We start from the raw sequence: 12,717 nt of genomic DNA on the forward strand, positions 1-12,717 counted from the left end.
GGGCGAAGATCTCTTGAATGACTTCCTGAGCCAGTTCCCATTCGTGGGATACCGTGCTCTGCCTGCTCAGAGCATCTGCCGTCATATTCTCTTCCACGGCTAGATGAATTGCCGTTAAAGAGATTCCCTCCTGAATCGCCCAATACCAGAGCTGCATTACCTCTCTGCACAGGGGTAGTGACCCCACACCTCCTCTTTTGTTTCGGTAGTGCATGGCCACTGTGTTGTCCATCATTATCAGGACATTCTTTCCCCTGACATATGGCAGGAAGGCCTTCAGCGCTAGTCTGATTGCGCTCAGCTCTAAAAGGTTGATATGTAGTTTGGACTCCGATGGAGACCGCTGATTGTCAAATCGTTGACATGAGCTCCCCACCCCAGGAGTGAGACGTCCGTCACTACTGTGATCTCTGGCCATGGTTGCCAAAAAGGTTCTCCTTTTAGGATGTTCTCTGTACAGGTCCACCATAGAAGGTCTTGTCTGACCTTGTTCGGAATCTGAAGAAGATCTGTCATTTGACCCGAGAACTGGGACCACTGAGTCTTTAGGGCCCATTGAAGGGATCCCATCCTCAAGCGTGCCTCTGGCACCAGAAAGATGCAGGATGCCATGAGGCTGAGCATCCTTAAAAAGTCGTAAGCCTGAAGATGTTGGGCATTTTGGAATTTGGAAACCATCTGAAGAATGTCTTGAGCCCTCGACTTGGGAGGCAAGCTCTTTCCCAAGGACGTGTCTAATACAGCTCCTATGTACTGAAGCTGTTGGGAAGGTGTCATCTGTGACTTCTTGAAATTTAGGGAGAAGCCCAGTTTGTGGAGGAAGTGGCAGGTGACTTTCAGATGATCCAGTGCTTGCTCGGCAGAGCGCGCTCTGATCAACCAATCGTCCAGGTAGGGGTAGACATGAATCCTCCCTCTCCTGAGGTGCGCTGCCACCTCTACCATTAACTCGGTGAAGCCCCTCCGGGCAGAGGTCAACCCGAATGGCAGGACTCGAAACTGATAGTGTGAGTCGCCAACTACGAACCTCAGGTATTTTATGTGTTTGAGATGAATCGGCACATGAAAATAAGCATCCTGGAGGTCCAATGACACCAACCAGTCCTGGAGTTGAAGGGCCTGAAGGATCTGAGAAAGGGTAACCATCTTGAACTTGTCCTTCCTGAGGAACTTGTTCAAGTTTCTTAAGTCCAAGATGGGTCTCAGTCCTCTGTCCTTTTTGGGGATAAAACAATATGGGGAGTACCAACCCTTGTTCCTCTCCGCTGCAGGTACTGGTTCTATAGCACCTTTCTCCAGCAGGGTTAGAACTTCCTGCTGTAGGAGCGGGTTTGAAAGTTTCAACGGGTGTCTCCTGGTGGATTGCTTTGAGGTTGCTTTAGAAAAGGAAGGCAATAGCCTTGGGCTATTATTTCTAGAGCCCAAACATCTGAAGTAATCTTGCCATTCTTGCTGATGCTGCGACAGCCTGCCTCCTACAGGTGTTTTGTGGTGCAAGTCCTCAAAGGGGTTTTGTGGCGGATGTTGCAGCTGCTGATGGCAAAGAGGCTGCAGCTGGAGCTGGCTTAGTATGTTTTCCTTGTCCACCACGAGTGGCCTTTCTTTGGCCCCTTTGACTGGCCATTCCTCTCGTCTTCCCGTATGAGGTATAATAACGATAGGATCATCCCCTCCATGATTACCCTTGCGCACAAAAAGGCTGAGGTTGCCTAATAGCAGCTCTTAAGGATTTTGCCGGTGCTTTTGAGGTCTGCAACCTCTCAAGGCTCTCGTCAGCCTTGTTGCCAAAAAGGTGAGACCCGTCAAAAGGCATGTTCAGGAGGCGGTTCTGTACGTCCGGTGCAAAACCCAACTTCCGTAACCACGCAAACCTGCGCATTACCGTGCTAGTGCCCATGGCCCTACTTACACTATCCGCAGTGTCCAATCCAGATTGAAGGGATTCCTGCATGGCCTCCTTTCCATCTCTAACGATGGCTAGGAAACCTTCCCTTTCTTCCCCTTTTGGTATGTGCTCCGCCGCCATTGCGATGCACTCCCATAGAGTGTATGAACATTTTGCCAAGGCACATGTGGAGTTGGCAGATTTTAATGCCATGCTCCCGGCTGAAAATACCTTCCGTTCCCAACCATCCACATGCTTATTGTCCCTGTCTGGAGGGATAGACGGGTAAGCAAGTTTTTTGGAAGCTGTGGCTGCCTGTATGACCAAACTCTCGGGAGTTGGATGTTTTGACAGATAGCCGGGGTCGCTACTGGCTGGGCGGTATTTTGATGCGAGGGATTTATTTACCAGAGGAATAGAATCCGGAGTTTCCCAATTCTTGACCACCCTGTTTTGTAAGGCTACATGAAAAGGTAGTACTGGGTCTTCAGTGGGACCATGGTCCAATATGTCTGTTAAATCGTCCTGGACGAATTGGGCTGGTGGTCTAGCCCATTCCAAGTAATCTACCACCTTGGTCATTAACCGACGGTAAAATGGACTGGCATGCTCTCCTGGATCTGGTCTACCGAAGTCATTCTCAGGAGAGGTGTCAATGCCACTTGCATTGTGTAAAGACTCCACCAAATCCCTCATTCTGCTTTGCTCTGAGATCAAGCATTCTAGGACATTTGGGGTGCCATACTCCAATCCAAAAGGTACATTTTCCTCCTCGGATCTCTCCTGTTCCCCAAAAATTGAGGTCAAGGATTTGAAAAACTCCTTCCTAGGGAGAGGCTTGAAAACCTTCTTTGGGAGAGGAGGAGGAGGAAGAGGTGTAGTACCAGGCTCTGAAAGAATTACATGTTTTTTAACTTTTTCCTTCTCTTTTTCTGGCTGACCTGGCTTGGTTGGAGCCTTTGGCGCCGAGGGTTTCAGTGTCGACGTCGATAAAGGCATCGACGGCGTCGATGACATATTGGTCGTCGACAGGGTCTGCTTCGAGGCCATCGAGGCGGCCTTCGACGGTTTCCCCTTCGAGGTGTGATAGGTCTCGGACGGCGTCGGTGGACTCGAGCGTTTATCGCTCGGCGTCCTGGAAGGTTCCCTATCCTTCCTTTTACGATCACCCGGGCTCGAGGGCGCGCGAGTGTCGGAGCGATGACGCTTCCGGCCGGCTTCCGAAAAAGGCGCGGACCGAGGCTTCCCCTTCTCAAACACCTCCATCATTTTAACCCTGAATGCTTCCCACTCTTCGGTAGACGAATGTTTTGTGGGGCATTTCATTCTCGGAGACTCGTCTGACGACGGGGTGGAGGGAGACCTATGGCGTTGTTTCTTCAACTTTTTCGACGAAGACAACGAGCGATGAGAATCGCTTCGGGATCTAGATCGATGCCTTTCGCGTCGAGGAGATTTTTCCCCATGGGGTCTCGACTCGATGCTAGAGGTTTTCCGATCCTTCCGACCTACCTGTAGCTTTCCTCTGCTTTCTCACAAGGCCTTCCCCGTCATCGCCTGACACTTCGAACAGGCCTCCATGTCGTGGCCTTCCCCGAGACACCACAAACACACGCGGTGCGGGTCCGTGATCGCCATTTTTGAGACGCACGACTTGCATTTCTTAAAACCCAATCTGGGGGGCATGATCGATGACGAGGACATAATTACTTCTCGTTATATTATATTTCTTGACAGAACTCGAGGCGCGCCGAATGTCCGAAACAACGTAACTGCGGAAAAACGGAACTGAGGTTAACGGGCGCGGCGCGTGCTTCTTATACACCCGATGACGTCACCCTCAACGGAGGCCTTCGATGGACCATCGACTCGACAACATCGATGCACGGCGCCCTCTGCCGAAAAAATTTCCAAAGAGCAGCAATGCTGGATGGTATACATCTAAGATGAGGAATACGTTGGAGGGCACAATCCACTCGAAGAGCAAGCTACAGACACTGAGGTAAGTACCCCAAGTCACAACAGTACCTTTGGTTAGAAGAAGAGGGTCCAGCTGGCTCCTGTCTGGTTGCAGCAATGTAGATCCTATGTTCCCGAGCCTCAGTTGTGAGGCAAGAGGGAGGACGTCTGGGGTCTCCTGCGGCAGCAATTGAAAGGTTGGTGGCAGCTACGGGCTCTTTTCGGATCAACGGCACTTTGCAGTTTCAGTGCTAGGTAAATAGCACCACCATGGATCTTGGACACCGGTTCGGCTTCTTTCACTCCTTGAGTCCTGCACTCTGGTGAGGTGACTCAAGCTCTGGTCGTCCTGCTTCTGGAGGGTCCTGGGGAGACTCCTGGAGCTTTTGGCCGGCTTACAGACATTACACTCGACTACAGATTTCTCGACACCTGGCACTTGGTTGCTGCAGCAGCAAAGTAGTACAGCCAGTTGGGGAAGGTCTTCCAGCAAAGTTCGTCTGGGGGTTAGTTGATTCCAATAACCCAAAGGAAGAAGTCGTCCCTTCCGGAGCTTCTCTCATTGATTAGAAAAAGGAGTTTCAGCAAAGCAGCAAGGCTTCACCGGGCAGTTCAACGGTCTAGGCGGATGCAGCAAGCTTCGTTCACGGTTTCGCCAGAAAGTCCTTCCCAGTGGTCGACTCTGTCTTCAGTCCCAAAACCCTCACCTTTTAATCAGGTTTCTCTCATTCATGCACAGCTAATCTGTAACTCACACAGCAAGGTGGCTATCCTGCAAGCAGAGCCAGCTAGCCAATCCAGACTGGGGGCATTCAGGTTTTCATGGAGACATAGGACAGGGGAGTTTCGGGCACCTCCCTCACTTCCTGCCCTTGCAGACACACTGGAGCCATAGGCAGGTTTCAATACTGAAGGCCCCCAAAGGTGACGAACAAAGGGGTCAAACCTGGTTTGGCACGCAGAGTAAAACCCAAGAAAGACCTCACAAACAGAAAATTGCAAAAAAAGAAGACCGGGCCATTTTGACACAATGGTCACCTATGGGTGCTATAATGCAGCTGAGGAATCAGCCTGCGGTAGAAAAGCACAATGGTAGGAAAATTAAACCACTACCGCCAGCCATTAAAAGTAGTGAGGGTAACATAAAAAATGTTACATGAGTAAATAGGAAAAGGTGCAACTAAGTCACCCCAGCACTCCACATAAAATGGGGTGTGCTGGACCTACAAAGAGAAAAGGTAAGTAAAGTCAATTTCACTTTACTATTCTTAGAAACAGTAGTTCTCACAAGAAAAGGTATTTAAACCTTATGAGAAATCTTAAGGATTTCTCTGACAAACTGCACTGAGGGTGATGTGTGTCACCATACAAAAAGTAGATGCCTATGGAGTTTGTTAGACTCCAAAAAAAAAGTAAATAGAAAATCCAAATCAGATCAAAACACATGAGAGCGTGAGAAAAAGGGCTCACTCACTCCAGGGTTAAAATTAAAAAGTCCTAAAGTCCAGCAAAAGAGCTTGGGGTCTCTAAGGTTAAAGGGAATTAGCACATACATGAGAATTCTCCCTAACAGTTGTTCATTGCTTGACGGAATGTATTGTGTATACTGGACACTTACAAACTCAGAAAGGTGATCCCAGCCACACGTCTACATGTACATGTCTACAGTCATAGCAAAGACAGTGTGCATTGTCTTCCAGTGGCTTTACCTACTGAAAGACATTTGCAAGGCGGCCATACGGGCCACACCACATACATTCTGTAACATTATTCTATGGATACAAGTTTTACAGCTTATGCCCAGTTTGTCCACAAGGTCCTCCAGAATATGTTTGGGTAACCACTGACTTTACCAGATTCTTGATTACGCGAGACTTCCATCCTCCCCATATTGTTGGATGCATTTGAATCTCATTTAAGTACGGAGGAAAGGGAACAAATGAAGGAGTAAGTAACATATAGTTGCCATAGTGACTGCTGTACTTCCGTAGTCCTTTCTTTTTTCAATACAGCCTTCCCTTTCATCTCCATAGTAATAATATAACCCAAAGACTGCACTTATAAAAGGACTGGTGGTTGGGCATGGAAGCATGCACAGCGTTGCCCCTATTAAAACAAATGCTGTTCTGCATTATGCTCCAGTCCTGTCCCCAAAGGACTGGATGTCCCATAAGCAACGAGGAAAATGGGGTATGGACTAGGAGTACAGCAGTCACGATGGGGAGTAACTTGAACTAATTCTAGCGAAGCAGCGGCAAAGACTCCCGAATGGAGAAAGAGGCCACATGTGGGGGGAAAAGGAGCAGGAACTAGGGAGGAAGTGGATGTGCATAGGATGGAAGAATCACACATGGCAATAGTAGCAGAGAACTGGACCCAGCAATCAACCACAGTATAAAAAGAGGATAGCTCTCATAACATGGCAGTAGAGATGGGAAACGAGATAGAGTTCCATAAATTCAAACAGAGTGTGCAGAGACAGGAGAACAGAGAGAGTGCTACTGCAGCCTAGGAAGGAAAGTGCAGCAGTGTGGTCCTGCAAAAGAAGGTCAAACTAAGTCAGATTTCCTGAAAGGTGAAGTACTAGACCCAGTGCTCCAGATAAGATTTTGAAGTGGGAGTATTTTACTGCCTAGTTTTTAAAGTTGGGAGTAAAATGATTTTTTTAGGAAGTAAAAATAGAAGTCCAATTCCCAATGGGAGTATTTTATAAGCAAGTAAAAACATGTTTTAACTGAAAAACCAAAATGTTTTTGTAATAATGAATCCTTTGCACCTAGTTATTCATACACATTAAAAGACACAGGTGTATTTCTTCTGATCAGACAGTAATAATAGTTTCTTCCTGTGGTACTACATGCACTATCGGTCCAAATATATCCATGAAGCTGTGTGGGTGAAAGCAGGAGCTCAAGGCCCACTGTGTCCGTTTCCTACTTTTTGCTGAGAGTATTTTTACTCTTTATTTAAATTTTTTGGGAGTATTTGCTGATTTTTAGATAGTAAAAGTGGCTGATACACCCCTTATCTGTAGGGCTGGCTAGACCAGTGATGCCATAGTTGCAGGGAGGCTAAGAATAAGGTATGAAATTGTTGGAGAACTTGGAAAAAGAAATGCAGGAAAAGAAAGGGAAAGCTAGATAGAAGTTATAGTCCACACATTGGTGAAACAGCACGACCACCAGCTAAACAAAGAAGGCTTACTAGAGAAGAAAAGAGAGGTCAGATGGAGGGCATATAAACTCTACCTGAAAGACCAGTGATCAGCCTCGAGACAAGGGGGTGGAAGGGCTTGCCTATTGGTTTCATGGAGGACGTCGCCACATTCTTGAGGATAAAAGGAACTTCCAGGAGTCTGTAGCTGACAAAGAGATCACAAGAGGACTCAACAAAATGAGATGCTGTAAAGGGCAGACTTATTGTACAATGGGTGGATAAAAAGGAACAGCGCAGAAGGTCTGAGTAAAAGATAAATAAGTTAGCAGGCTGTTTCGGCTCTAATCCAAGAAAACGGATGTTTGTCTAAGAGCCCTGGTGTAGCAGTTCCTATTTAGGGGACTACCCTGACAAAATTGTATAGTAACGCACAGTTTCTTTGCTGTCACCGAGGTCCAGGAAGTTGTTTGTAAATGTTGCTGGCAAATCTTGGCTCTTCTGGGTGTTGATCCCTTAGCCTCCTGATGACAGAGGATTTCTTCCTAGTCGGTCACTGGTGATTTTTTTAGATTGCAGTCAATCTTGTCACATCGTCCAGCCAAGGGCGGATATGGCCCACGGAAGCAATTCCTCTCTCTGACGTGTGACTCTCCTGAGCCTAGGTGGGTTTATAAGCTTCACCAGAATCTATCTCTCTGTCTCTCTGTCTCTCGATCTCTCTCCCCTTCCATCTCCCCCGCCCTCGCCCTCTCCCTCTTCTTCTCCCTTTCCCTCTCCTTCTCCCTCTCCTTCTCCCTCTTTCACTCTCTCCCACTCTCCCATACTTGCTACCCGACTTTCCTCTAGCTTAAGACTGTGAGATAGTCACAAAGAAGAGGCTAGGACATGGGAACTGGGGAAACCCTGGAGGCCAGGGAACACCAGGCGCTGTGAGATGTTGGCGCCAGAGGTGGTATATGGGGTATCCCCAGATCCACTGCCTGTTCCTAAGGCCAATGTTTAAAATGGGGGCCCCCAAGACCCACACCATGGTCCAAGAGCCAGATACTGCATCCTGCTACAAGAAGCCCATTGTGGTCTAAGAAACACCACTTGCATTTAGAAGGAAGGGACCCAAGGAATTCAAAGGTTGCTGCTCATAGGCATACAACCACAGATCTCTGCAAGCCGTGAGTTGATATCAGCCAGTGTCAGCAGTCAGTAAGAGAATGGTAGGCATGTGCAGCCAGCCTGCACCATACAAAAAGAGTTTGTAGTTAAATGTTACAAATATTCTCATTGTAGTAGGAGTTAGGCCACAGTTAGCCCCATCAGGGAGTTAAGCTGCTGCAAGGGAAGTGCCATCTGGTTAAAAAAAGGACAGCTGGCGTTTATGTAACATTGGTGCGTGCTACTGCAGGGTGGCCCTCCGCATCATTCTTAACATGGGGAAATTGCAGTCCACACAGCTCCAGTCCACTACTGGGGCCTGCTCCAGCGCTGTAAATCCCATATACCTTTGGCCAGTTACAAGTCCTGGTAGAATACAAAAGGAGGGCTAGACAGAACGTGAGTGTCAAAGTACGAATACAAATTGTGTAAATAGAAAGAAGCAAGCAGAGTGGTTGACAGAGGAGAACTGAACGGTAGGATGGGGTAAGGAAGGGAAAGTGGAGCAGATGTGGGAAGGAGGAGCATTAATGAGGGAGGAGGAATTGATGACAGTGACAGAGAGAGGGCAACGTGAGGAGAAACATCAAAGGAGGTATGGAGAGGATGAGGGACATCAAAGGAGATGGGACGAGGAGAGGAATGGAGTTAGTGAGAGCCAGAGAGAACATTGAAAGGAGTTTAAGGAGGAAACAAAAGGAGAGCGAAAGAGGAGGAAGATAACTACCAAAACAGAGAGAGAGAGATGAGAAAGTAAGGTATGAGCAGGAAGGAGGAGAGAAAGGGAGGAGAATAATCGACAGAGAGAGGAAAAAGAGCGAGAAGGGGGAAAGAACAACTAAGGAGGGCAGAGACAGAGAGAAAGAGACCTACCCACACCTGGAGGAGTTTGGAGATAACCTAAGGAAAATAAAAGGGTAGCAAGTCTTGGAGAGAAGAGCTATTTAAGACCAGGGCCAAGAGATTATTCCTTGAGGAGAGGGGCCGGTTCGAAGGCATGGGTCAAGCCAGAGACAAAGGTCTAAGATAAGTAACAACTTAGAGAGAAGACTCATTTGAAACTGCAAAGGAGGGGAAAGGCTGAGTACCGTAATTTGACGCCTAACCCACATCAGACAACCGGATGGTGGTGTCTAGCAGCCAAGAAAGGCAACGAGGCAACAACAAAGTATTCTGAGCACTATAAAATCCCAGAGTCTGTGAGTGATGATTCGCTCTGGTAGGCAAGTCTGTGATAAGGGAGACAGGGCAGGGTGCAGGAGGCCCATGATCCTAAAAGAAATTAAAGACCATGTTGACTACCATCCTGTCTGTGCTGTAGTTTCCATCCCTATCACCAGTGGTTTTCTGTAATAAACAAAACAAATGAACTGTACATTGGTTTGCAAACCTTTTTTTTTTTTACTGGCTCCGCCTACATGAATAGGACCATCTGTCATGGTATAAAGATTTTGCCTAGAATGTCATTAACTCCACGGGGGGCAAATCTTGGAAATGGTTTAACCACATCAAAGCTCTTGGACAACCTAGGCTTAGCCAGATTTCTAAATCATGATGCCAAAATAACTCTAGGACTTGTCTCTGAAGTAAAAAGTAAACGTGATATTTTGTATTTAGAAATTCAGTTGTCAGGAACCATATGCCTATCTCTTTTTCCAAGCTACATCGCAATTAAAACTGATCTAGTTGCAGAACGATATTTAAATGAAATCTATCATGTCTACAATAGAGTGTTATATCTGAAATTCAGATGGAATGTGTTTCCAAAAGCTGATTTTCGTCATAATTGGTCTCCAACATGTGATAGGTAGTGCTCCTTTTCCCACAAAACTGAAGAAACAACTGTTAATTTCTTACTGGAATGCCCAAAACATTTCACCCTGAGATGTAGGTTGCTCTTTCCTATTATACGCAAATATGAGGCAACCTCACTTCACGATGCCCTTACTATATGCAAACTGACCACTCATAATGGAGCCATGTTCACAGTTGACAAACTGTGGTGGATAACATCAAGCTTTATCCGTGTACCAACCGTTTTAGATTTAAACTTTTAGCATGTTTCAATATCTTCTTTTGATGTGTTTTTATCAATTTTTAACAAAAGTATTTTATGATATAATGTGATGAAATATTTTACATACCTTTTTACTGTATACTTTTTTGGGCATGCTTATGAAATAAAGTTTAAAAAAAAGGCTAAAAATGATGTTGGCAGTATGAGGTGTGATTTTATAATGACTGATTTGCTTCATTGAATGGGGAAACGCAAGCACTGAAGTACTCTCCACTTAACCAAAACACAGCTATTGCAAGGGGGCTGCTTGAAATGCTGCCTTGTAAGCTACTAGGGATACAATGAGCTGCCTTCCATCATTGTTTGTGACCGTATGCAGCGCTCCAGATAAGATTTTGAAGTGGAAGTATTTTACTCCCTATTTTTTAAAGTTGGGAGTAAAATGATTTTTTAGAGTAAAACAGTAAATCCCATTCCCAATCGCAGTATTTAATAAGCAAGTAAAATTATGTTTGAACAGTAAAACAGAAATGTTTTGTAATAAATATTTCTTTGCACCTATTTGTTCGTGTCCATTAAAAGATAAACGTTTACCATTTCAGATCAGTTTCTTCCTCTGACACTACATGTACTATTGGTGTAAACCTATACACGGAGGTCTGTGAATGGAAGCCTGGAGACAGTCTCCAATGTGCCTGCGTCCTATATTTTTGTAGGGAGTATTTGCACTCCTGATTAACATTTTCAGTATTTGCCTATTTTTATGCAGTAAAAGTGGCTGATACATCCCTTATCTGTAGGGCTGACTGTATGAGAAAGGATAAACTCCACTCCAAAAGGGGCACTGTGCCTAGTAGACCTGCTATGCCACATCTCTGCACAGAAAAGATTAAACCAGAAACGTTCTTTGGAGTTTGTCAATCACTTGTGTCTTTATCTTCTAAGGTGTAAGAAGACCAGAGGTCTGGATATGTAACAGGTGACAGACAAATGGTAATGAGAATGCTTGATCCTTTACTTTGTAAGCTCCTGTAGATATACCCTCAGAAGTGCATGCCATTATTTGGGTGCGCTATATTAAGCTTTTAACTATAGCCAAATTCAATGTCAATGATCAGTGGGTGTGGTGTGTTTCTGGCCTTTTAAATATGAATTTCTGTGCGTCCTGATGGTCTGTTAACTTAAAAAATATCTATAATTGTGTAATTAAATCTTGTTCTGTACATGGTACTTCCAGAATTTCAAATAGGTTTGGTTCAGGATTTGCTGCAGTATTGCCGAAAACAGCCCTCCAAACTTGTTTGGGATTTCTGCGAAGGCATGAGTTTAAGAGCAAGGAATAGGTAGAGCTTAGGTGCTCTGGAAATCTGTGAACGTTTACACAAAATCCAGAGGGAGACATGCATTATTGGATGACAAAGCGACCAATCTCTGAACTGAGACACATACAAAGTTGGAGTATATATGTATAGGGATTATCAGATCCCCTATTCACAACTAGCACTCGCTGCAGTTGGGAGAAATAGCAAATACATTGACCAGAACCTTTTTCAAATTATATGATTAAATCATTAATAAGATATGGGACATTGACCATTAATGGAAAATTCAAACATCTGAAACATTTTAACAAGTGTAATTCACAGTCTGTGATATGAGCAACACAACTGATTAGGAAACAAACCAAATTTACCTGTGCTCAGACCAGTGCTGCTGTGTTCCCTTCCTGTACCCATATGCTCAATAAAAGGTTCCCCTGGATCAATATTGAGCGGACAAGCTCCTGCTGGACAAGGGAAATATTGACACATTTCACACACTGATAATGTTCAAGCTGTATTATAAAATCAATCTTAGTGCAACAATAGTTTATCTCTAAATGTGACAGAAATTAGATTGTGGCGAGTGCTGTAGTCTTGGGTCTAGCATTAGGTGCCTACGGCAGCATTGGTTTCAGAAAACATAGTAATAATAAATTAGAATGAAATGTAGTTATAAGTTTATTCGGAAAGACATTCTTCCACATCACACAGCAGCAATAACACTCTTAACAATCACAATAAGAATAAAATCAAATAAAGTTAAATGTATTTGATTGCTTGTAGCGCCAACCTAGCTCAAGAACAGCAGAGCAGTTTGCAAGAGGAGAGTGCCAGAATTGGGCATGGCATTTATACAGTACTGCAGTACTGTTGGTGGCGGGAGAGAGGGACTTTTATTCGTCTGGCAGGTATTGTTGAAACAGCCACATGATTTTATGTGTTTCGTGGAACTGAAGAAGGGTGGGGGAATTTCAAACCTCTACTGGGATTGAGTCCCAAACGGTCGGGGCATGGTGGGAGAAGGACTGCTTGCGAGTCTTCTCTTTGCAGGCTAGCTTTGACTCCAACCTTTTGAGGGTTTTGCTATGTGAGGTGTGAGAGCCTTTCGGAGGTGTGGAGTTTAGCCACCAGGTATGTCATTGTTCCGTCTGAGACTGCTTTGTAGGCAATACAATCAATTTTCAATATGATCCTGGCGAGGAGGAGGGAGCCAGTGAAGCATGCACAGT

At 45.4% G+C, this 12,717-nt stretch overlaps 1 protein-coding gene across 4 annotated transcripts in view; it reads right to left on the bottom strand.

Moving 5' to 3' along the window:
- LOC138510502 (zinc finger protein 154-like) overlaps positions 1-12,717 on the bottom strand; it is a 256,353-nt gene that overhangs the window by 29,014 nt on the left and 214,622 nt on the right. For 2 of the 4 annotated variants that reach the window (XM_069626202.1, XM_069626204.1), the window contains exon 7: positions 11,860-11,949. In XM_069626202.1, the coding sequence (XP_069482303.1) occupies positions 11,860-11,949 (90 nt within the window). Of the gene's footprint in view, positions 1-11,859; positions 11,953-12,717 lie in introns of all 4 variants that reach the window. The other 2 variants (XM_069626201.1, XM_069626203.1) reach the window with 1 other exon arrangement.

This window comes from Ambystoma mexicanum, chromosome 6p (genome assembly GCF_040938575.1).
Source record: "Ambystoma mexicanum isolate Mex_15411 chromosome 6p, UKY_AmexF1_1, whole genome shotgun sequence".
Classification (NCBI taxonomy): Eukaryota; Metazoa; Chordata; class Amphibia; order Caudata; family Ambystomatidae; genus Ambystoma; species Ambystoma mexicanum.